The 26,895-nt window shown below is 35.9% G+C and overlaps 1 protein-coding gene across 5 annotated transcripts in view; it reads left to right on the top strand.

Moving 5' to 3' along the window:
- The window catches only part of ELAPOR2 (endosome-lysosome associated apoptosis and autophagy regulator family member 2), a 183,544-nt gene that overhangs the window by 110,427 nt on the left and 46,222 nt on the right, over nt 1–26,895 (top strand). For 4 of the 5 annotated variants that reach the window (XM_033192898.1, XM_033192901.1, XM_033192899.1 and 1 more), the window contains 7 exons: nt 1,325–1,472; nt 4,306–4,392; nt 6,623–6,728; nt 7,732–7,884; nt 9,361–9,449; nt 20,935–21,115; nt 22,202–22,330. In XM_033192898.1, the coding sequence (XP_033048789.1) occupies nt 1,325–1,472; nt 4,306–4,392; nt 6,623–6,728; nt 7,732–7,884; nt 9,361–9,449; nt 20,935–21,115; nt 22,202–22,330 (893 nt within the window). Of the gene's footprint in view, nt 1–1,324; nt 1,473–4,305; nt 4,393–5,352; nt 5,387–6,622; nt 6,729–7,731; nt 7,885–9,360; nt 9,450–20,934; nt 21,116–22,201; nt 22,331–26,895 lie in introns of those variants that run through there. The other variant, XM_033192902.1, reaches the window with a different exon arrangement.

Raw genomic sequence — 26,895 nt, 5'->3', positions numbered from 1 at the left:
TAATTGGTTGGGTCATATAGGAGATGTATGTTGAACTTTCTAAAAAGTCTGAGCTTTTCAAAATGGTTATATCATCATAGACTCCCACCAGTAGTATATTTGAGTTCTAGTTATTCTACATGTTTACCAACATTTGTATTGTTAAGTCTTGCTTTGTTCTAGCCCTAGCCATTCCAGTGTATGTGCACGTGTATTTATGTGAAATAATATCTCCTTGTTTTAATTTGCATTTCCCTGCTGGATAATTACGTCAAACATGTTTCATGTGTTTATTGTTCATGTGTTTGTTCACTTTTGTGAAGTCAAATTGTTTTACCCATTTTCTACTTTTTTTTTTTGGTCATTTGATTATTAAGCTAAAGGAGTTCCTTATACATTCTGGGCATGGGTTCTTATGTGTATATATTTATATAATAAATATATAGTATATGCACACACACACACACACACACACACACATCTCCGTGTGTGTAACACTTCTTCCCAGTTTGTGGCTTTTGCCTTTTTTGTTTTCTTAATAGTGTCCTTTGAAAAGCAGAAGTTTAAAATTTGAAAGAATACAATTTATCTTTTTTTTTCTGCTGTGGTTATATGTTAGGATATCTTTGCTAACCCCAGGTTGCAAAGGCTAGAAATTACTGTATGCATCCTTGTGGTAACATAGAGTTATTATTGTACCTTTATATAATGTTAAATTTTACAACAGCATAGTTATATCTATACCCTTATCTTCACATTATTGCCATATATTTAGAAACATGTTATAAACCATACAATACAATGGTGTTATGTTTTAAATAATTAGTTAGTTTTGAAATAATCTTACAAAGATTTAGGAACTCAAAAGCCAAGTCCATCACTGATAAGTTCATTTCATATGACACATAACTTCCTAAAAAGTTAAGGTGAAAAAATATAGCTTTATATGTTAATCTACATATTTATTATTAGTGGTGCTCTTTCTCCCCTTCTATAGATTTGCCATGTGTATGGGTTTACAAATAAAACTGCAGATGTCTGAAAGAATAATTCCATCTAAGGCTACTAAAGTTAGTTATCTATTTGGTAATCAAATTTTGGGTGAAAAATAACAGTTTCATAGCAGATTAATCATATAACCTTAAAAAGATTTAGGAAGTTATTTGCCATAAGAAATGAGCCTCTTCTCAGTAATAAAGTTGGCCGTTGAGTTCTGGAAAAGCTTCTGGTGTTTTCTGCTGTGCTTTGCTGATGGAACTACTCTTGAATCTGAGTTACGTAGCTTTGTGAACAGAAGAGATTTCAGAACATTAATGTAAAGTGCCTCTTGGTTTTGTTTCCGCAGCTCTTCTTGGATCCCTCGTGGAAACTACATAGAATCTAATCGTGATGACTGCACGGTGTCTTTGATCTATGCTGTGCACCTTAAGAAGTCAGGTTATGTCTTCTTTGAGTACCAGTATGTCGACAACAACATCTTCTTTGAGTTCTTTGTAAGACCTTTTACATTCTGGAATTTACTATTTAAGAGACATTCATGTAAATTTCCCTTAGTCAGTTGTTCCCATTCCACTTTATTCTTCCTCAGTTTTGTGTGTGTGTGTGTGTGTGTGTGTGTGTGTGTTAACTGAACTTTTTGATGTTAAAAGAAAACTTTAATTTTTTCTATAATATTTTGTTTCCTGGTTAATATTATTTCTTTACCTCCGAGATCTCACCTTGCAGCATAACACTGGGCTTATTTAACTTTTAGTTACGCACATTATGTAACCATTTGGTTTTGAGTTTTTGTGTGACAAATATTTCCTCCAAGATTCATGTTTACTTTACTTTTTGTAGCTACAGATAGCATTCTGTCAAAACTGTGTTTTTTAAACCAATTTTAGTTTTCACTTAAAAGTTTTTTATCTTTGCAATTTCAAATATTTTTTGCTAACAAGAATTATTTAAGTGCATTTATGAGCGATTTTTTTTTTCAAAAGTAGAAGCGGCTGCATGTTTCTGATTCTGTGAATTTTGTACAGTCTAAAAACATCAATGAATGGGATATTGATGTCTTTGAAAAAAAATTAAATAACATTACAGAAGATAAGATAAAGTAATCACCTAACAAAATAAGCTGTTACCACTAAAGTTACTTAACTATTATTAATAAACAGTATCTAATCTAGCAAATATTTATCAAGACACAAATGCTTGAGCAAATGTTCTCAGATTGACTTCTCACACCAAACCAAGTGTGTGTTGTGCTTATAAATGGGAAACTATCTTGAAAAATGTTTCTGCAGTCCAGATTTCAGAAACAAATGTATTGAACATTCTAAAACAAATTTGTATTGTTAGAAATGGGAATTTCTAAATCAGAAGTTTGGTAGCAAGAGAGATTTTTCATGAACATATGAGCTTTATATTTGAAGTCAAGAGATTCTGGCTCTAGTCCCAACTCTGTAATTGTTAACACTGTGTTATTGAGCAATTAAGTAAACCTTCCGGCACTTAGCATTCACTTCTATAAAGTAGATTGTGTGACAATATCTTTTAAGGAGTTTTGTAGTACTAATATCTTTTGATGAGTTTAAGATGTTAAGCAACATTCAAACAGATTTATGTTTAAGCTACGTTTTGTTTGCAAAATCCTTCTGGGAGTGAACAATTCCCTGTTTCGTTGTACATTTTTGGCAACATTGCTAAAACTGAAATAAAGTTAAGAAGCAAAGCAGTTATTTATTTATTAGAATAAGTGTTTAGATTTGTTTTGCCCAATAAGTTCTTTGAGATATGTCAATAAAGGTACCCTTAAGGCATAAAGTTTCATTACTTCCTTTCAGCGATGCCTTTGTTCTGGTTATAATCTGAAAAGGGATGGCAAAATCATGTTCCTTCCTCTATTGATGTTGCAGCTTTAGAGGTTGCAATTTATTGATTCAGAAGGTCAAAACTTTATGGTCATCATACTAATGGTTAATGGAAAGGAAGAGTTTGCAGCCTGAAATGTGCTGTTCTCTGAGACTTGTACATATGGGCATTACATAATTAACAACAACAAAGTATTTAATTTTGGAACTATATGAAACTTTTGTTCAGCCCTTCTGTTTTTCTTTTTTTTTTTTTTTTTTTAAATAATGATGAAACGGAAGCCTAGAGAGACTAAGTGATTAGACCTAGGTTTTACAGATCTCTAGAATGCCAGTAGAATGTCAGGATAACATATGACATCTGCTTTCAGTGATAAAAAAAGCTTTCAGCTTATCTACACATTGACCATTAAAGGTATATTCAGGGTTCATATCTGCTTTTAATTAGGTTAACACTTGCATTAGAATGGTCATTATGCTTATAATATGAATATGACACTTAAATTCAATTAAAGTAAGTACTCTCAGTAGCTGATATTCTCTGGCATTTGGATGGCAATAGGGTCTATTTTTTAGTTAGTAAGTCTTTAGGGAATAGCTCTTAAGGAGAACATTTTAATGTTTGAAGATTGGTTGGGAAGATGAGTGAAGAAGCAAGATGATTTAGAGATGAAAGAGTGAGCCATTTCTTTTGGTGGGAATATAGGTGATGAGATCTTATTTTAACTCTAATCTGTTGCTGTTTTGCAATATTGGAAAGGTGGCCTAACTTTTTGATGTCTCTGTATTCATTGTAGACCTGGAAAAGTAGTGTCCCAACGCCTTGACATTTTGGAAGAATTGCCTGAAAGGCACAAGGTGTTTGGTGTTAAAGATATCTGTAGTCATTTGAATTGGCATGGTAAATGATTAACATTTACTCATTTGCCATGCCAATTCAAATGACTACAGATATCTTTAACACCAAACACCTTGTGCTTTTGCATTTGGATTAGGTCCTAGGGAATGGAAAACAAAGTAGACTTTATTTATTTTTAATTTAAAATTTTACTGCTGCAAATATTATAAAGAACAGCTTTGTTGATTTTTATGCTATTGGGCCTACATGGTGAATGCAAGCTATGACAAAGTTTGGGTAAGTTGGGTAGTTGTTTTGTACTTTGTCTCCTTTCTGTGCGTTGTCAGTGTTAGTCACTGTGTTAGCGTGCATTGTGAATCTTCTCCCACATTCCTCTCTCTAATGAGCTAGGCTTTTTGTTACAATAATGAAGATAGTTTACTTAGAACCACTCAGTCATAAACGGTTGTCACTTAGGCTCCAGAGGTCTTGGTATGTTTACTTACTGAGAATTACTCATGGCCATTGTTTAGAATGTATTGAACGAGGTTCTTGCAGTCTGGGCTGGGTGCAAAATTTAATTAAAGCCGTTATTCAAGACACTTTACTAGGGCCCTTGTGTTTAATCCACAGATTCAAAATGATCAGTGCCAGGAGATGGACACTACCACTGACAAGTGGGTAAAACTTACAGACAATGGAGAATGGGGCTCTCATTCTGTAAGTCTCTTTGTATTTCCTTTTTCTTTCCCAACTTTTCCTTCTTCTTTTTTTTTTTTCCAACCTTTTTTTCTTCTTTCCCAACTTCCCCTTCCTTTCATAACTTTAAAAAAAGTGTATTTTAAGAAAAAAGCAGGCCGGGCGCGGTGGCTCAAGCCTGTAATCTCAGCACTTTGGGAGGCCGAGACGGGCGGATCACGAGGTCAGGAGATCGAGACCATCCTGGCTAACACGGTGAAACCCCATCTCTACTAAAAATACAAAAAACTAGCCGGGCGAGGTGGCAGGCGCCTGTAGTCCCAGCTACTCGGGAGGCTGAGGCAGGAGAATGGCGTAAACCCAGGAGACGGAGCTTGCAGTGAGCTGAGATCCGGCCACTGCACTCCAGCCCGGGCGACAGAGCAAGACTCCGTCTCAAAAAAAAAAAAAAGAAGAAAAGAAAAAAGAAAAAAGTCAAAATTAACTATTAATTTAGATGATTTCTGCTTAGGGAAAAAAATTACCCCTAGTTTCATGGGCTCAGCTTCCAATTTTCAGGGTCTTTTTCCTACCTTTTTCTTTCTTCTTAGTTTCCTTTTCCTTTCCCTTCCCATCATGGTCTAATTTTCCTCCCTTTCAAAGGGGCATCCATGAGAAAGAAGGCTGTTCAAAACTAATATACAAAACATTTGAGTTTCTAAGTTTACAAATGTGCCTGTCTTATGTGATCAAATTAGTGGCTCTTGTCATCGGAAGGATCTGTGAATTCCTTTTATCTTTTGCTGCACAGTGCCCAACAAGTGATATTCAAGCTTGTTTTGTTGGGTACTATGCTGTCTCCATTTGTTGGACAGCTCTGTTTATCACAAAATTTGTCTATGTTTGGAGCCTCAACCTGCCTCCTCCCTATTTGCCACACATTGGTTGAAATTCTACCTTCTCTGGTTACATGAAGTAAAGTAACTGCCTGCTTCCTTACAGGACAGCTCCTTAAATGCTTGAAGGCAATTATCAGGTAACGATTCAGTGAATCTGTTATTATTTGAGGCACTGTCTCTTTGGAGTGAGACATAGATTTAATATCTAACTCTGGTTTATAGTTGTGTTTCTTTAGGCAATTTGCTTAATCTCTTTGTGTCTGATGTTTTCATTTGCAAAATAGGAACAATCTTTGCATGATTAAATCAGAAGATACGTGGGAAGGGCCTAATATGGTGCCTACAATGTAGATCGAGCTCTGTTTCAATAAGTGACCATCAATCCTTGTCTTTGTGGTTGTAGCAGGTACCCCATCCTTGGCTGATTAATACAATGTACCCTTTCAGAATATTTTTAAAAATCTGTATATCCGAGAATAATATTAATAACATTTAAGATCCATATACCTTAACACCCAGTTAGCTGGGCTTTGAAGGTACAAGTAACCCTTAAAAACAAATATGCTTTCTTCACTTAAAAAGATTTAATACAAGGGAAAGTGCTTAATGCACTACCTTTACTTAATTTATTACTTCACTGAAATAGTTGGGTGGATTGTAATTTTCTACAGGTTGAATTTGTCCAGAGAGAGACTGCATAGAAGAATAAGGGAGGTAAATAAGAAAGCAAGGAACTCTTAAAGTTAGTTCACTTACCTGTATGAACATGAAATTTATAAGAAAATTAGTTTGATTTTACAATTAGCAAATATTCCAGTAGCAAAGGAAACCAATACTACATATAGTATTATTTATGTTCTAGAGTAAGAGAGTTAAATCAGATTATCACATAAGAACTGTCCTATTTTTTCTTGTTACTGTTGCTGTATTTTTATTAAATATTTTTTTAAAATAAACAAACTCATTCTGTTGCCTTTTGTTTTCAGAACTCAAAGGTCTTATAAATAGTGGCAACCTATAAATATACAAGTGGCCTGAGGGACTTTCACCCTCTAAAATGGATTCTTTTTAAATATAAACTAAGACTTCATGCAAATGGTTTGAGAATCATTTTATGAGTTTGTTTAGACTTGAAGATTTCTTCTTTTCTATTTAATATATTTTGTGGATTAGCAAACTCCATTTTTTTTTCTTTTAAGAAAGTGTAAACTTCAGCGGAGGTTAGGTCAGAATTAACAGTGGACTTAAATCTGTGGGTTTTAAATTAATGGTGTTTTATTATATGGATTGAAAAAGTATGTAAGGGAGTAGCTTTTAGGTGTGGGAAATGGCATGGCTTATCTGACCTGAGTGCCTTATATTTCTCTTTATAGGTAATGCTGAAATCAGGTACAAACATACTCTACTGGAGAACTACAGGCATCCTTATGGGTTCTAAGGCAGTCAAGCCTGTGCTGGTAAAAAATATCACAATTGAAGGTATTTCATGGCAGTCTGGTTTAGTAGTCACTGGTGACTACCAAATATTTATTAAAGTTTTGGTTTGGCTGGTTCAAAGGTTTATAGAACAGAAATTAGTATGTTAGGAAATCATATAGGTCTGGAGACCCTGGTTTTACTCCCAAGAAATCAATAGTTGTTTTCTTTTTTTCTCGTACACTTGAACTAAATTATTTAATCATCGCAAAAAAAGTAAACATGATGACAATTTTAGATGTCTGTAAACAAAAAACATGTCTCTGTGTTAATAAGACCCTATTATTCCTCTGAGAAATGTCTATTGTGCCAGACATTGGGCTTACTCAGGGAACTGATGACCTGGTCACTGCTATATCCATAAAAATAACAATAAACATCTTACCTGACTCTTTCCTAAAGCTTTTATGCTTGTCTGAACCAACTGGGCAATTTATGGCCCAGGAGAGCAGCTGATGAACCCTGGCATGGTTCATTCTCAATTAAGGGTATTTTTAATTAAAGCAGTGATTCTCCTTTATTAAACTTTGGCTTGCATTTTAATATGTTCAATGTGGGCTTGTTCTGTGAACAATGTGTTAACTCATTAGTCACAAGGACATCTGCTGGCAAAGCCATTCCTAGGTCTTACCTGTGACTTAATCAGCAGTGGGAAAAAAGAAAAGGGAATGGGTTATCATAAGGATCAGATAATTACAGGCCTATAGAATTAGAGGGAACCTTAGGGTTTATCTCATTTTTGAGTTAGTGGAGTTGTCTTTTGACAGCTCAGTTAATACAAGTACTATACCTCTATCAAAACTTCATCACTTGTTTGCTGACTTGATTGTGCAGTTCCTTGCACACAGTAAATGCTTTCTTAGTGCTGGATGAATAAGATAAACGATTTGGGCTGACCTTACTGTAAATGTTTCCCCCTCACTTCTGGGTAGATGCAGAAGTAGGTGCTGATTTGCTTGTTGGTATTGGGTCCTCCTCCCATGCTCTGTTTTTCATTACCGCACAGGGGTGGCATACACATCAGAATGTTTTCCTTGCAAGCCAGGCACATTCAGCAACAAACCAGGTTCATTCAACTGCCAAGTGTGTCCCAGAAACACCTATTCTGAGAAAGGAGCCAAAGAATGTATAAGGTGTAAAGAGGACTCTCAATTTTCAGGTAGAACTAGTTTATACTCTGCTTTTTTCTTTCTAAATGTATGTTGATCAAGTGTGTATTTATAAGCCAGAAGTCACCCATAAAGTATGACAGCAGTGGTGGCTGAAACCAAAGTGCTGAGGTGATTTGATGTTGAATGGATAAAATATGACATCTTCTCCCTTTCTGCACGACTTTCCCCTATATAGGTCTATGATTTGTTTTTTCTTTTTTTTTTTTTGAGGCAGAGTCTCGCTCTGTCGCCCGGACTGGAGTGCAGTGGCCGGATCTCAGCTCACTGCAAGCTCCGCCTCCCGGGTTTACACCATTCTCCTGCCTCAGCCTCCCTAGTAGCTGGGACTACAATCGCCCGCCACCTCGCCCGGCTAGTTTTTGTATTTTTAGTAGAGACGGGGTTTCACCGTGTTAGCCAGGATGGTCTCGATCTCCTGACCTCGTGATCCGCCCGTCTCGGCCTCCCAAAGTGCTGGGATTACAGGCTTGAGCTACCGCGCCCGGCCTATGATTTGTTTTTCTATTCCACACCCCACAGGTAACTGCTATGGATATGTTTAGACTAATCTAAAAATGTTTATACTTTTACATGATTTGTTGGTGTAGAGACATACGTAGAAACTTTTAATTTGTTCCAAATTTCCAATGTACAGCGATGATGGAAGAAATCTAATATCTTCTGGGAAAAACTGTGATACACTACTCCGTGTGTATCATAGAAACACTTATTGCTCTAGGGAAAATAAAAATGTAGGCATTTATTTTCTTTTTTTTTTTTTTTTTTTTTTTTTTTTTTTTTTTTTGAGGCGGAGTCTCGCTCTGTCGTCCGGACTGGAGTGCAGTGGCGGATCTCAGCTCACGGCAAGCTCCGCCTCCCGGGTTTACGCCATTCTCCTGCCTCAGCCTCCCAAGTAGCTGGGACTACAGGCGCCCGCCACCTCGCCCGGCTAGTTTTTGTATTTTTAGTAGAGACGGGGTTTCACCGTGTTAGCCAGGATGGTCTCGATCTCCTGACCTCGTGATCCGCCCGTCTCGGCCTCCCAAAGTGCTGGGATTACAGGCTTGAGCTACCGCGCCCGGCCTATGATTTGTTTTTCTATTCCACACCCCACAGGTAACTGCTATGGATATGTTTAGACTAATCTAAAAATGTTTATACTTTTACATGATTTGTTGGTGTAGAGACATACGTAGAAACTTTTAATTTGTTCCAAATTTCCAATGTACAGCGATGATGGAAGAAATCTAATATCTTCTGGGAAAAACTGTGATACACTACTCCGTGTGTATCATAGAAACACTTATTGCTCTAGGGAAAATAAAAATGTAGGCATTTATTTTCTTTAGACCTAGGTAGTTCTACCTAAATTGCCCCGGTAAGTTTATTTGTACTTTTTAGTTTGCTTTTTCTGTTTTGCTTTTTGCCTTTTCTTAGACGCAAAATAATTGACCCATTTCTGAAATGCTTTTTTTATGTTGCAGAGGAAGGATCCAGTGAGTGTACAGAGCGCCCTCCCTGTACCACAAAAGACTATTTCCAGATTCATACTCCATGTGATGAAGAGGGAAAGGTACCAGCAGTGTTGCGTCAACTCCATCCCGTATTTTTGCAACCTTCTTTCCAATTTGAGCAGACTCTAATTTGTTCATAATAGAGATTTATGACACACGTATGTAAGTGTAAAGAGGAAATTTGAGAGTTTAGGGTTTGAAGTCTGCCTTCCTGGCTTTGAATTTCAAATATACAATTAAGTCCTGGGAGTAACTTATTTGATGTCTCTAGGTCTCAATTTTTTTTATTTGTATAATAGGGATGATATTGGCACCTACTTTATAAAGCTGCTATAAGAACATTCAAGATATTTAATGTAAAGTTCCTAACCCAGTGCCTGGCGCATAGAGCTCAATAAATTACTGCTACTTTTAACAGTTATATTTTTTCCAGAAGTAATAACATGAGAGAGCACAGCCTTAAAATGTGTAGTGTGACTCACAGGATGGAAAGTTCTTATAACTTCTCTTTAATTATTTGGTTACTCAGTAGATTTTGTCAGTAAAAACCATGCAGCCATGGGCTATTCGGTTATGGCAGATTACTGTGTAATTGCAATGAGAAAATGCAAAGTAAATACCATATAAACGGCACATAGCCAGAGGAAAAATGCACACATGAGCTCTGCAGTTGACCTGCTCGCCTCTTAATTAAAGAATTAGCCTACACCAGCCTGTGTCAGTGAGGGGAAACTGAGATCAAAGTGGCTGCTATGGATCGTTGCTTCTTTATGTTTGCATCTTTGAAATAATGACATTTATTTTCTTGACTTAGTTTGGAAAGCACATATCGATGTCAGGAAATTTATTACTTTCTTCTCTTATTTTTGCATCCCTAGATTCTAATCTAGATTGTTATTTTATTTTTAATCTTACCTTAAGTCCTTAAGTTTTTTTTAAGGAATATTATTTGGAATGGTTAAGAGCAAGTACATTCTAGTTTAAATTAGTGGCAAATTGCAACGATAAGAAGTACAACTGTTACTTTCAGTGAGAAGAGTAACTCAAACTAACAACTGTTAACTGACAAGGAGTTGTAAAGTAAGGTCCTGATAGTCCTATAATAATGCCAAGTAAGGGCTGTTTTTTTAGAAAATATATGCAAAGAGGTACCATTAAGGTGAATTGAAAAGTAATTTCGATTATGTTTGTTTAGGTAAACTTTTCTTAAACTTGCTTTATTAATAAGTAAGGCAAAAGTAAATTTAGTTTATTTTATATAATAATCAGTTCAATGTTACTGAGGCTTAAAGGAATGGGATCTAATGTATAATAGGATCTTGTCTAATCTACAATGAAAATATACAAAAGCTGTATTTTTATTATGTTAATTACATCCATGAGTATAATGGCAGTAAGTAGCATGACAAAATCTATTTGACCTGGGCCTAATGGATGTAAGACCTTATATTAAATGTATAATATGCAGAATACACACAGCTGCATAGACACATATGTGTATATGGGTGTACACACAGGCATGCTGTATACACATATACACATAAATTATATTTTTCTGTTGTGTCTGAGTGAAATTTGAACATGTTCTTGTTATAGAAGAAAACAATGTGCTAGCACGTTATAAACTCAGTGATTTTTTAAAAGAAAAGTGATTTAAGATATTTCAAGATAAATGTTAATAGCGTCAGAAGTAAAACAATGGGGACTTAGTGAAATGATATATGTAATGACGTTTAGATTGCACATGTGAATTTGAGATTTTTTGGGTAACATTTTCATTTGTTTTGGTTTCATCTTTTAAAATGGCATTTTAGCTGGGTGAAGTGGCATGCACCTGTAGTCTCAGCTACTTAGGAGGTTGAGGCATGAGGATTGCTTGAGGCCAGGAATTTGAGGCTGCAATGTGCTATGATGGCACCTGTGAATAACCACTGTACTCCAGCCTGGGCAGTGTAACAAGATCCTGTCTCTTTAAATAAATACATAAATAGATGTTTAGTTCTTGCTGAGAATAGCCTGGTGATTTGCCAGTGGTTTAATGATGTTTCTCAGGTTGTTCAATGACTATATGTTGGTTTTCTCTGTCCTATTATGTTCTCTTTATCTTATTTTGCCCTACTTGGAGAGGATCAAGTTGATTGACAAGGAAATCAGCTATTGAGGCATATAGATTCCAAACATTACCATCGATAAGACATAGGAATGTTACAAGTTTTCTGTATTTATTTTGAATCTTAGTTTAAAATAGATTGCTTAAATTTCTTTCTGCCTGTGGGGGAAGTTTTTCAGGAAAATTTTAATTTGTAATTGAAATTATTCTAATTAAGAGATTCTTATAAACATCATGAAAAATATGGAATGGATTGCTCATTCATACTTTTAGTAAATCTTTACTGAGCACTGGTTATTTACAGAATACTGGATAAGGAGGGCAGAGCTAAGGATAGAAGAAAAACATAAATGTCTCCACAGATGTAGAGCAGTGGCTGTCGAATATTAGTGTTCATCAGTCTCACCTGGAAGGCCCTGTCCCAGATTTTCTAATTTAGTAGGTCTGGAGGAAGGCCTGAAAATTTGCTTTTCCAGGACAGTCCCAGGTAATTCTGATTCTGCTGGTCCAGAATCTCAGCACTTGGAGAACCATTGGTCTAGATTCTAGAGGAAGAGATAAACAGTCAATCATAGAAAATGAATTATTATTTCCAATTGGGATTAGTGCTACAGCAGAGAAGTTTGAATTTTATGAGGTTCTTACCCAGTCTGGGAACGCCTCAGGGCTGTATTAAACACTGGGCAAGGCTGTGGAAGGAGAGCATTTTTGATAGAGGGAGCGGGATGGTGAAGACCTGACATGGGAAGGAGCATGGTGTATTTGAAGAACTAAAAGAATGTGTGACTAGAATGTGGGGATGTGGGCGAGGGATTGCATTAGGTGCAGCTAATGATAGAAGCTATTGCTAGAAAAGGCATGGTTTCACAGGGCCACATTAGGAATTTTGGCCTGTATCCTAAGAGCATTTAGCAATCCCTACAAGTTTTTTGGTATCAGAGTGATGCAATGTGATTGGATTTATACTTCATATAGATCCCTTTGGCAGTGTTTTATAAACAAGATTACAAGGGGACTAGAGAGAATGAACACTTAGAAGTCTCCAGGTGAGAGAAGAAGGAAGTGAATGATAGTAAAGGGAATAGACAGAAGTGTATGGATTAGAGAAATAGGAAGTAAAGTTCACAAAATGTGATGGTTAGTAAGATGGAGGGAGAGGAAAGTATTAAAGATGGGTTGGTAGAGGTACTATTTGGTTAGAGAGAAGGTCTAGAGGCAAGGAAGGAAAGACCCTGAGTACAGTTTTGACCATGTTGTGAGATGGGGCAAGAGGAGATGTTGGAAGGGCCATTATGTACATCAGTCTGGAGCTTAGTAGAACATCTGGGCTAGCTATATGAATCTGAAAATTATAGCAAATAGCTGGCAATTAAAGCCTTGGGGTTGGGTAAGAGTTTTCAGGGAGATCATAGAGTGGGCTTAGAAGTCAGCCATAGCTAGGAGAGATGAACAGGGATGGTGCCTGAGGAAAATGGCTGGAGAAGTGGGAGAAACCAAGGGAGTTACTATCATAGAGCATTTGCAGAGATTGGAGTGGTTAAGAAGGCTGATGCTCCTGAAAAATCACCCTAGATGAGGGCTGAAAAGTATCCATTGGATTTGGCAACATTAAATTAAATGGTGGCTTTAAAGAGCCATTTTAAAACATGGAAACCAAATTGAATTGGGTGAAGAGATACAAGGATTTAAATCCTCTAATATATACAGTAAGGCATTCTCTCACCAAATATTTGTGGGACTTACTACATATCAAGATGTGTAAGGCCCTATACAGATGCAGAGAAGTAAACAAACGTGGATAATTACTTGGTGTTCTTGGCCCATGGTTAGGTTATGAAAGTCTCAAGGAGACAACACATTTTTATGTGACGTTATTCCCTGTGGTGAATACATGAGGATTCCTAAATGTGACTTACTTGAATGAAATCTTAGTATATGCAAAATAGAGATGTATAACATAGATACATTAAAGAATATTCACTTCTCAATAAACATTCACTACAAAATTAAGTAGTGAGTTGAAAGTTTTATGTATGCTTTGTTTAAAAAAGTTAGTGCCTACTTCTTACATAAAATGAGGTACACTCATATAGGTGCACACAAGCACATATACAAATTCAGTGTTTGATGTTTGAACTCAAAAGAATACTGATCAGTGATTTTACCAACAAACCTAGTCCCCTAGAAGATGGGGTCTTTCCCTGTTCAGTGTTATGAAACAAATACATGGAACTGAAAGTGAATGTCAAGCAATGCAGGCTTTATTCGAGGTCATGGAACTGAGAAGTGGGAGCACGGTTCACAACTTCTCTGTTAGTGAGGGGTGAGGGAGTTAAAATATAGGATTTCTCTAATGAAGGGATTGGACACGAAAAGCAAGGGGAGGAATATTCATGTGTTTTCCAGAAATGGGCAGTAAACTTCCTGGAACTAGAGTGCTGCCTGCCTTTTTGTCCTTTTATGGCTTCTTTTGGCCATTGTCATGGCACTGGTGGAAGTGTCACTTAGTATGGAAATAAAATTGTGAGATTATAATGAAACCTGAGATCCTTTAAGTCATTTGGTCATCTATCTTGGTTCTAACCAGTCTCAGCTGGTCTGGTTACAAAGGGAACTTTTTATCACAGGCATCCTGTTTCTTAAAGATAAACACAGTTAGGGCAGGGTGGAAATTCAGCTATGTTGTGTAGGCATTACACCAGGTAACAGTGACACTGGGCAAGAGTTAATCAAGAGAAGATGTGTTGTAATATTAGCAGGATATTTGACAGAGCATCTCATGATTTCCTTATGGATAAGATGAATTGTGGACTAACTGATATGGTTAAGTGGATATATGACTAACTGAAGAATCATATATAAAATGTTTGATTTGATAAATGATTATCAGCTTAGAGTACAGTATCATATATATATTTGATATATTTATATATTTGCCATAGGAATATAAATATAGCAAGTCATTTATACATACTGTAACTCATACAAAGAAGATATGTCAGATGAGTTTTCAACATTTTATTTAAAAATCATTAACTTCATAAAGACATTAAGAATATGTATATCAATTTGTGAATAAATAAAGATAAGAATGATAAAATTAAGATTCAGAAAGACTCCAGTGTGCTTGAACAATGAGCTCAAATTAGTAAAATCAAAATTTATTTGTGTGAAAGAAACTCTCAGATACAAAAGCATTGAGAAAAGAGAAAATAATTACTTGCAAAGAAGATTTCCTGGGAAATTCAAGCTTTAAAAGACCTAACTCACCAAATAAAAATGCAACAGCTATTTAAAGTGGGGAAAATTCTTCCCCTGCAAGAATACAAAGAATAGTTTTCAATTAAGCTGTTCATGGTTAAAAATAGCAAGTTTCTCATTTGTTTATCGTATCCACAAAGGTTGTCTCATATCCACTACAAAAGGGAGTAGGGAAAAGGTTATTTTTGTTTGGGAGTTAGTAAACAGAAAAGACTTAAGTTTCTATTTATTTTGGGTATTACACTTAGGCAGAGTAACCTGTGTAGTGTTTGTCTCCCTCAGCCACTTCCCTATTGTGGGACATGATTCACATGTTTCCTTTCAATGGGTGCTTGGGGATGATTATAAATTCTCTAGTAATGAATTTAAAAAATGTTTCAGAAATTGGATGGGAGTCCTGACTCAAACCAATGTAAAACCGAGGAACAGAGAGGGGAGGAGGCAGGAGCCTGTTGACTCATTTAACTGGGAAGTCAATATAGAACAAATTATTTTAAGATGTTATCTTGCTGTGTAATGCTGATATTCTTGGCTCAATTTGATTTCCTTCTCAGGCAAGCCCTTTCTGGTGTTGCAAGATGCTCACTGTCATCTCCACCCAAGCCACTATTATCCTCACAGCTCTTGATACTACGAACACTGACTGAAGCTTCAGAAAAGACTGATTGGCCTTGCTTGAATCATGAGCCCATAGCCAATCAATCATTCTCTCCAGGAGTGTTGGATACTCTGATTGGATGTCTTAGTTCACCTGCAAATTCCTGTAGCTGGGGAGGCCAAACTCTGTAATTCCTAGTTCCTTTCAGCATCACACAGATCAGTTCCCAAAGAAAAAAAGATGGTTACAGTTACCAGAATAAAAAGAGAATGATTTTGCACAGGTTCATAGAAAGCATATACTCTTAAATATCATAAATAGGTCTGGCGAGATTGTCTTGGTATACTGAGAATCCATGGAAATTTGCACATACCTTCTTGATACTTACGTAGTGATTATAGATTAAAAGATCACTTTATCACAAATACGTGATCGTTTCCCTTACCAGATTCTCAGCTTCCTGTATACAGGGACTTGTTCTTATTTATTTAAAAAAAAAATCTCTAAGCCCAGTGTAGTACCTAGCACATAGAAGGTAGTGAAACGTCTGTTGAATTAGTGAGAATTAGTAAATGAATGAGTGATTATCACCTTTTGAGTGCTGTGTTCTGTCTTTGGCATACAGTTTGAGAAAATTTTGACAAAAGGACAAAGGCCAGAGGACAGAGGCCAGGATATTTTGTATAAAGTATGACTGAAATATTTGGAAATATTTTTTCAGGTAGAAGGAAAACAGCAAAAGATGGAAAATCGTGATCATCTTTGTGATGTTTCCTACTTGTCTTACAGATATTTGATATCTTTCCTTTGGTCACTCATGGCATTTTGTGTTTCTATTGGAGAAGATAATGATGAGACAGTAATTATCGTAACAGTAACGGTAGTGTTAATACCACAAGCAGCTATCATTTCCATATTTGTGAACGTACTCTCTTCGTATGTGCATGTGTGTGTATATGTATGTGTATTCAAACATTGCCTCTAATTTCTTTCAACATCTGTGTAAGTTAGACATTCCTGTACCCAGTTTTCAGATAAGAAAACTGAGGCTTAATGAGGTTAACTAACTTCCCTGTGATCCTAGCTGGTCATAGCTGGTCTTAGGTCTGGAATTCTAACTCAAATAATCTGTTTCAAATTGTAGTGCTTTGTATCCCTTTCATGTTTTTTAGTTTTTACATTATAGTAGCTGTGAACCTGTCTTATCATTATTAGACTACAACCTTTTTCAGAGCAGTTTGCCTAATTCTTGAATCTCCCATAGTACTTTGTCCTATGCATAGTAGGTACTCAGAATTTCCTCAATAGGGTATTTCAAGTATTTGAAGGGAAATTTTAGAAAAGAAGAACTCAGGTGAACTTAGAGAAGGTAAATTCCAGTGAGATGTAGTGATGTTCTAACAAACAGAGCTGCCCAATACTGAAATGGCATGTTTTTTCTTTTTTTTTGAGACGGAGTCTCGCTCTGTCGCCCAGGCTGGAGTGCAGTGACTGGATCTTGACTCACTGCAAGCTCCGCCTCCCGGGATTACGCCATTCTCCTGCCTCAGCCTCCCGAGTAGCTGGGACTACAGGCGCCCGCCACCTCGCCCGGCTAGTTTTTTTGTATTTTTTAGTAGAGACGGGGTTTCACTGGGTTAGCCAGGATGGTCTCGATCTCCTGACCTTGTGATCCGCCCGTCTCGGCCTCCCAAAGTGCTGGGATTACAGGCTTGAGCCACCGCGCCCGGCCGGCATGTTTTTTCAATTAGGGAACTTTCTGCTGATGTTCAAAGAGTGCCTGGCAGGGAAGATATTTTAAAAGGGAGCCTTCTTAGAAGGAAGCATTAGGCTATACAACTTCTTCATCTCTGGAGAGGTGAACTCCGGATCACAGAGAGTTTGCTAGTGTTCAAATGTCTGATATTTTATTTGCCTTTTAATGATCTTTAGTGTTGCAAATTATTCCAAATGCTCAATGTCTGTAACACAGTACTTCTAAATTATATAGCAGGACAAATATGTAGGGGATATTAAAAATAGGGTGTAAATGGATTCAGTTTTTAGATCTGCCTTTCTGTGCACAGGATTTAAGCAAGTCAAATATACTTAGAGCCTATGTTTCTTAATTAGGAAGAAGGGAGAACATGGAATTTCTCAGAGACTAGGGATTTCTGAATTGTTTAAAATAAAATTTTTTGAATAGTCTGTTTTTAGCACTCTTTTTTTAAAGCAGCTTTATTGAGATATACTTCTCATACCATATCATTCATTCATTCAATGAGTATAATAATTCAGTGTTTTTAGTATAGTCACCACAATTTAATTTTAGAACATTTTCTTGCTTAAAGCCCTGAACTATCAGTAAAATGTTAAATTTCCATGGTGTCTTCCACATAAAGGCAGAAGATAGTCAAAGCTGTTAAGTATTTAGGGGATATATTAGTCTGTTCTCACACTGCTATAAAGAAGTACCTGAGACCAGATAACGTATAAATAAAAGAAGTTTAATTGGCTCATGATTCTGCAGGCTGTACAGGAAACATGGCTGAGGAGACATCAGGAAACTTATAATCATGGTAGAAGGGGAAGCAGGCATGTCTTACGTGGACAGAGCAGGAGGAAGAGAGAGAAGGGGGAGGTGCCACACACTTTTAAACCAGATCTCATGAGAACTCACTGTTACAAGAACAGCAAGGGGGAAATCTGCCCCCATGATCTAATCACCTCCCAACAGGCCTTACCTCCAACATTAGGGATTACAATTCAACATAAGACTTGCATGGGGACAGAAATCTAAAACATATCATAGGGGAAGGAGGTAAACACATGGGAAAAGAGAAAAGCAGCAAAGCCTTCAGAGAAAAGGAAGGTAGGTGAATGCTGGTATGTATTTGGGCAGGCTGACGACCTGCTTAGCACAACTGTACATGCTGAGCATGGCTTTGAAGGAGGAGTCAGATACAAGTTGGCAGCATGGTGTGGGTAATTCCAAGAGAGACAAATGATGAGTGCCCAGTGGCTTGCAACTGGAAAAGATCAAGGTTTGAGACCGGCTGGGAGATAAGAAATTGCCTGCTTGGCTGAGACCACCTGAGCCAGAACATCATGGAGCACAAGGCAGTTAGGTTAGGGTCAGTTGGTAGACCTTCTAAAACACACATGTAATTTAGCCCTGATGAGTTCAGCCAATGTATAAAGACTTAGTACATTTGTGAAGTGACAACTGAAATAAGAAATCAGACAACCTTGGACAAAGCCAGTCTCAAAATTTGCCTAAATTTTAGTCCTCCCAGTTTTGAGTTCTGTTTTTATATGAAAATCAGCTTCCAGTTGATTCTTAAACTGTGTGTGATTTTTAAAATGTATTTTTTTCATGCTATATATGAATACAGGTACTGGGTCTCTTTTGTGATCTTAATAATAACCTGATAAATTTTGCTATATTAGGGTTTTGGTTTTATAAGACATTTCATAATTTTATCTCAACTTGCCAAAAAATGAATTGATTATTGATTTTTCACCTGCACTGGGAGCCCTCTGGTTCTAAGTATCATTAATATTATTATCTTTACCTAGTCAGCCAGACTTGAAAGCATCTGTCTCCATTAGAAAGAGAGGCAGAGAATCAATCTGCCATGTGAAACAAGAGGCTTTGTAAATAAAACTTTTACTATAGAGCATTTGAAATTTGATTTCTACATTTTTAAGTATCTTAAAGTGGTGTACATTTTTTAATTTTTAAGAAGTTAGTTTGCACGTATTGAAAGTCATGTGGTTAGCTGACTTCTCAAAATATATTTGCATATTTTATTATTTTTACCTTTACCAAACTGACTCTTATTGACTGGTGTTACTTTACCATTTATTAGTTGTGTTTGGCTTTTGGGCAAATTAAGAGCTCTAATCTGGAGTGTTTCCTCATTTATAAACTTGAGGATAGTAATATGTACCTTTTAAAATGATTGAGAAGATTACCTAGTACAGGGTGTCAGCACCACCCCCCACTCCCACATGGGAACCAACTGCTGTCAACAGTGCAGTAGCTCACACATAACACAATCCATTTTTATTAATGTCAAAATAAATCATCAAGATAGTGAATTAAGTAGGATTTGAAATTTGTTTTATATGCTTGTTAAACCAGAATTTTAAGAAAGTAATCTCCCCGGTATGATGATGTTTCATTTGCTTAGATTCTCTGAATTTTATATTGCTTTTCTTAAGGGGAGTTGAGGGCCCCTATGGATATAGTATCTAATGTATTTTTCCAATTATTTAGGAGTCCCCAGCAGGAACAGCCATTATTTTACAGATGGTAAGAAAGGCAGGTGTGTGAAGTGGCTGGCTAAAATGTTTCATGACGCAAGTCATAAAATGAATGTGGAAAAATAGAGTTGTAAAAAGAAAAAATGTTATTTATAATTATTTTGAGACTTTTACTTTAAATCATTTTCTTAAGCATCTTTCTTCAGATAAGTTAATCTACTCTTCCGTAAGAATACTTGAGAATAAAACTGGGTGCCTAAAGGAGTTACTATACATGATTTCCTACTAACTGGAAATAGCTATGGACAATTGCCTTTTATTTTGGTTCCCCAGCTTTAATAGTAGATTTCCTATTGCAGAAGTTGTTTTAAAGAATAAAAAATACTTTTAGCAAATTATGTGTTTAAGAAAAGGAACTTTTAGTCTCTTTTAAAAATGCCGTATTTAGTTATTAAATAGTTGATTTATTTATATTTTTGCATTTAGAATACCTTTTCTATTTTCCTCCACTGAGATATCAATTTTGTTTTGGAATGGCTAACCCATTTGGTATTTCTGGTTTAAAAATGAGAAAAAAAAATTGGTAATATCGGCTTTTGGGGTTTGGCTGAGTTACCGCTGTTTTCTTATATTTTGCTTTGTGTGGGGGTGAATGCATGTGTGTGAGAGAATAAAAGGGCAGAGTTTAAATGATTACTCTCCTTGAAGGCAGAGGCTATCTTAATCATGATGTTCAGAGCACATGTATCAGGACCTAGAAGCCTCTGGGGTAAATATTTTAGCTACAGCTCTTGTAGTCTAACATCAGGTTGTTGAAAGAGACTCAGAGAAACACTACCAATATTATTAACTAACAGGATTGAAATTTGAATCTTGATGTATTCTTTTTGAAAAATAACCTTTTTGTGATTGCTATGTGCAAAGCATAATGAAATGTGCTGTTGGAGGAAAGGAAGAGGGTAGTGGAAGTCTCAAAATAAAAAAAAAAAAAACAAGTTGCTGCATAGAAACTTATGTCAGCTATGGAATAAAGGGAATGACTGGATAGAAGAGTAAGGGTGATAAGCAGGTTACCTATTTTTGAACAGTTATTTCATGATGAGGAACATGCTATGTATGAAGGAAGGCTACCTATAGCTTAGGGTAAAAACATTTGGAAGTAACAGTCGTTTCCCCACCAAAGTTCTCTCCCTTCTCTCATTTTGTCACTGATGTTTTAGCGTCTGTCGGCTGGACCTTCTATTCATTTGCACTTTTCCTATGCTGCCAGTTTAAGATTTTTGTTATAAGCATGCTATATGACTTTTTTTTTTTTTTTTTTTTGTAGACACAGATAATGTACAAGTGGATAGAGCCCAAAATCTGCCGGGAGGATCTCACAGATGCTATTAGATTGCCCCCTTCTGGAGAGAAGAAGGATTGTCCACCTTGCAACCCTGGATTTTATAACAATGGATCATCTTCTTGCCATCCCTGTCCTCCTGGAACATTTTCAGATGGAACCAAAGGTAGGATGTCAGTTGGTCCAATAACTGGGCCTTTAGCAAAATGATCTTGTTGGACTACTGTGACCATTTTCTGAATTGTTTTTTTTAATGGAAAGTGGTTACAGAATTTCTTTAGTTTTAGTAGACAAAAATTACAGTCAACTGTAATATTTTACTTGCAGATAGATGGCTTGAATATAGCCATGTTGTATGCTTACTATCCAGAGCCTTTGAGAGATAGCATAAAAAGGACTCTGAAGTCAAACTGATTTGGATTTGAATCTGTATCCCCCATGCTACCAACAGTGTGATTTATCCAAGTTGTTTAAACCTTTTGAAGCTCAATTTCTTGTCTGTAGGATGGTGGGTAATATCTGGCTCATCATCGAGAATGACATTTAAAAATGTCGTCTGTAGTACTTTTGCAGCAGGTATAAATGTTTGCAAAATATTTTCTTTCCCTACTCCTTTTTTTACTGATGTGATGATGCAAAGTGGCTACATTTAAAAATGGTTGGAAAAGACCCTTCTCTTTCAATTTTGCAGATGTCAATTTAAATCAGGCTTATTTATAAACCCAGCACTTTCCCAGCCCCTCAAGCCCTCAACTCCCAGCCATTTCTCAACATAGTCAATATTTTGAATTTCAATTAATCAGTTCATAAATGGTATTAATATTCTGTTAAGTTGAATAACCAATAGGAAGAGTGAAATATTTCTTTATTCATAAGGTGGAGGAACTGATTCTAAGGTCACATTCAGGGGAACTTGAACTTGTCTCATAATTAGTCTTTTTATGGAGGGTGATTAAGTGTTAACGGCTACTCCCAGACATGAAGGAAAAAATTATTTTTAAAGATTTTGTTTCTGTCCTTTTCCTTTTACATTTTAGTCAAGTGTATGTATATATGTATACTATATCTAGAATTTTGTTCTTTCCAGATTTCTTTTGAAGAGTTATTACATCCTGAGGGAACTGGTAGTCCAATATCTTTTTTTCCACTTCTCTCCCTGCTAATTGTAATGTAGTAGTGTTTGCAACAGAGAAAGAGGAAGTTGTCCAGTTGCAGTTTAATTTTAATTGTTGACCCTACTTGTCTCCTGTAGAATGTAGACCATGTCCAGCAGGAACAGAGCCTGCACTTGGCTTTGAATATAAATGGTGGAATGTCCTTCCTGGCAACATGAAAACTTCCTGCTTCAATGTTGGGAATTCAAAGTGCGATGGAATGAATGGTAAGTTCAAAATCAGCCTACTTGATGTATTTCAGCAATAGAGACATCATTCATTCTTGACCTCAGCTCTCTAAAACATGCCAAGTATGGGTATGAGGAACTTTAATCTTATCATTTGGCTACTTGCCCATCTTCTGGTTGTACCATAAAAATAGTAAATGTGGTGTCACAGCCAGATGATGTTCATACAAGAACAAACTATTAATTTTGCATTTTTTGGAGGTAGTATTGAAGTAGATACTGAGGATCATTTTTATGGTATAAATGCCAGAATAGATTTACCAAGGAGGGGGATGAAATCTATATTCTTTACCATTTTAAAGAGTAGCATGATGGGATTTCTGTCTTGATTAGTCTGGCTCAGCACTGTGCCCTGGTGAGGGTTTAACTGACTTCAAATTCCCCTTGCCGGTCAAGTCTATGATTGTATTTACAAAGTATATATGAATTTTACCTATTGAAATTTTGAAAATGTGGCAGAGTTCTACAGGACAGTTGTTGAGTTGTATTTGTTCTTACCTTTTAAGTGCTTAGAGGGCTTGGAACTTACATGTTCTGCAGTATGTGATGGTTGAATGAATGTATGTATTTTTAAACTTGATGCTAGGGGTAGGTATTGTATATACCAGACCTTTACACTAAAATGCATCCTTTACTTATCACCTCACTGGCATTTTTTATCTGCTTGCTTTTCTCTATATTATGTTTACTTATTGCAAACACACGTGTGTGCTTTTTAACACATATGTTTTAAATCAATACCTATTCAAAAAAAGGCTTGAGTCATAGGAAATGAGGTGTATACATGAGCACAGAGATTGACAAATAATAGGTCTTTGAATAATGTTAAACAGATGAGTGAAAGAGGAAAAGACAAAGCCTCAATCTATATATTAAATGTGAGATATTCTTCTTTATTGACCAATAATCCCACTTTAAAAAATTTGTCAAGGTCGGGTGCAGTGGCTCACGCCTGTAATCCCAGCACTTTGGGAGGCTGAGGCTGGCGGATCATGAGGTCAGGAGATCGAGACCGTCCTGGTGAACATGGTGAAACCCCGTCTCTACTAAAAATACAAAAAAAGTAGCCAGGCGTGGTGGTGGGCGCCTGTAATCCCAGCTACTCGGGAGGCTGAGGCAGGAGAATAGCGTGAACCCAGGAGGTGGAGCTTGCAGTGAGCAGAGATCGCGCCACAGAGTGAGACTCCGTCTCAAAAAAATAAGAATAAATAAATAAATAAAATTGTCCTCCGGGAGAAGAAGAATGAGATATAATAGCTGTTACCTGATCATGAAGGTTTTTTTTTTTTTCCTAAAATGCCCTATAATTGAATTTTAAGTTGAGGAAATTAAGACCTATTGGAAAAGTAAGATTGGGAAGGCAAGGGCATTGAATAACTCTATAAAAGTACTAATACGTGTGTGTGTGTGTATTCACTTACTAGTAAAGATTATCTGATATTTTAATTTGATCTTATAGAGACCTTACTCATAGCTTAAACTCTGGAAATAGTTGATTTACCCACTTGCTTACTCATTTACTGAGAGTCTATTTTAAAATTTTTCTTAGTTTTCAGTAATATTCAATGATTAACTGAAACCTATAAATCTGTGCAGTATTAGTGTGTGGTATTAGTGTGTGGTATTGAAATAGTAAACAGTAACATAAAAACTACAAAGATGAAAGGTGATGTATATTTTGTGACTGGCTGGTGCAGTAGCCAACCTTGTGAGGAGCAGTAGTCACAAGAACAAAGGTGAAATGGAGAGGCACAGGGGCAGCCTGTCTCCTGGGATAGTCACCCACCCAGGCATGGAGTTAAAGTGAGTGTGCTTTGACCAACTTGACTGTATGATTTGGAGTGCTTTGAGATTCATGTAGTCTTGGTCTGATTTTCACACAGTTACAGAACAGGTATGTAGAAGTAAATCTTCATGTGGTAAAATTTTGCCTAAGAGAAATTCAAAGTTGGAGACAAGTTACTTTTTATTCATGAAGATGTTCAGTGGGCCTTATCTATAACAACAAAAATTGTAATAATTGAAATATCCGGAAATAGGATAATGTTTACAAAAGTTATATTATGCTAGTGGAATGAAATATTATGCAGTCATTATGTGCAAGTTGTACAGAAAACAATTTGGCAATGTTTCAGAAATTTAGAAGGTTCCTATTCTCCAAGCCAAAAATACAACTTATGGGGATTATACCAAGGAAACAGTGTGATGTAAAGAAAAATTATGCACAAAAATATTAATTTTAGAGTTATTTATAAGAGTGAAAAATAGGAGAAAACAAACTAAATTTTCAATAATGGGATATGGTTAAATAAAATTATGATATAACTATATAACATGGTTAAGTTGTTAAAATTAGATGTACAAAGGATTTTTAGTGGTTTTCTAAAGATACATAATAGTTGTACATATTTTGAGGATACGTGATATTTTGATATATGCACAATGTGGAATGATCACATAAGGATAATGGGATATTACCTCAAACACTGATCTTTTTAATATTGGGGACATTCTAATTCTTCTAGCTGTTTTGAATAACACAAAAAATTACTACTAACTATACCCTACTGTATATTGAACACTAGATCTTATTTCTTGTATTTCACTGTATTTTTGTATCCATTAATGAACTGCTGTTTATCTCAATGGGGGAATATTTTTGATAGAATGATGTTTAGAAAAATCAGAAGACAATGCTAAATGAAAGAAAACAGAAAATAAAGTAGATTATATGGTAAAATCTAAGGCATATATTTTAAAAGCATACACTAGAAAAATACTAAAAAGAATGTTAAAAGGCTATTCCTTGGAGATGGGAGGTTTATGTGAAGTATGAATTACTCCGTTTTTAAATTTGGTTTACTGTATTTAATATTCCTTATTGACACTCATTGCTTTCAAAATCAGAATAGTAACACAGAATATTGATTTAAAAATATATTCATTTGATCCAATAACTCTTTTATTGGTATTCCTTTTTAGAAAAATATTGAAAATACAGAAAAGCTTTACAAAAAAATGTTTATTATAGTTTCTATTATATTACTTAAAGGTAAAAACAAACCAAATGGTTAAAATGGGTGTGTAATCAACAGTAGGTAAGTCCTGTAGTGGGAGGGAGTTGGTGAATTATGCAAATTATATTTAGCTGAATAATAAAATATTATTTCAGTCATTAACATGTTTATGAAGTATTTATAAAAGTGCTTATGAAATAATGTTAATTTATAAAAGCATGATACAAAATTATCTATAATAAGAGCTCAGTGATGTAAAAACATGTATGCATTGAAATAAAGTGAAAAGAAACATCACAGCACATGGTGTTTTTTTCTAGGTAATGAAGTTATAAGTAATTTTAGGTTTCAACTTTTAAATTTTAAAGAAAAATTTTATTTATTTTATGATAAATGTAAGTATGATTTTTAAATACAAAATAATCTTAAAATATAAAACATATGTAGAAACATGGGAAATATGAGAGTCACTCTTACCGAAAAAGGAAAATACGAAATTGCATATGCCCTTATTGAACTGTGCATATGAACAAAGACTAGAAGGGAATGTATAAAAATTATAATAGCTGTTAGGGTGTTAGGTTAGCAGTAAATGTTTTTGAAATCAATATTCTGGTTGACACTGTTCCATATAGTTTTTATGCTTGAGAATGGATAAAAATAACAACTAGGGCACAGGAAAAGTCAGTATTTCCTGGGTTTTCTACTGACTTTGGGATGCCCTGGTTGGTATGAAAAAAAGTGTTAATTTTTATATTGATGACATGTGAAAATTATGATAATCTATGTATACTGGGTTAAATAAAATATATTAAAATTTCACTTCTTTCTTTTTGCATTATAAAATGTGGTCCTTAGAACATTTAAATTCACAGGTGAGGCTCACATATTTCTCACATTTGACAGCAATGGTCTATCACTTAAGGCACTTACGTTGATACTAGCCTTCTGGTTTCCCTTTGAGGCCACTGTCCTCCTGCTTTTCTTGTCCAATACATTACCATGCGTGTCTTTCCACACACAGCTCTGCTGCCACGTTGGCAGTCTGGAGTTCTGAGTCAGGGGGTTCAGTGCAGTCGATCTTTTTATTTCTTCTCCTTGGTGTTTTTCCTGCTAAGGGTATCATCAGTGTTTAATTTCTTAGGGCTCCTACAACAGAGTGCCACACACTGGATGGCTTCAAATGACAGAAAAGTATTCTCTGAGTTCTAAAGGCCAGAAGTCTGAAATCAAGTCTGAAATCAAGGTGTTGAAGTCTGAAATCAAGGTGTTGGCAGGGCTATGTTCTCTCTGAAGCCTTTAGGGAAATATCCCTTCTTGCCTTTTCTAGCTTCTGGTAGCCCCGGGACTTCCTTGACTTGTGACAGCATAACTTTAGTCTCTGCTTCCATCTTCACAGGGCCATCCTCCCTCTGGGTCTATGTGTCCCTGTGTCTTCCTATGATCCTCTCCCTTTGTGTCTACATCTGTGACCATATTTTCCTCCCCTCATAAGGACACCTGTCATTTTGAATTAAGGCCCATCCT

Source organism: Trachypithecus francoisi, unplaced genomic scaffold, assembly GCF_009764315.1.
Source record: "Trachypithecus francoisi isolate TF-2019V2 unplaced genomic scaffold, Tfra_2.0 Lachesis_group4, whole genome shotgun sequence".
In the NCBI taxonomy this organism is placed as follows: Eukaryota; Metazoa; Chordata; class Mammalia; order Primates; family Cercopithecidae; genus Trachypithecus; species Trachypithecus francoisi.
This window is presented reverse-complemented; position numbering and strand designations above follow the sequence as displayed.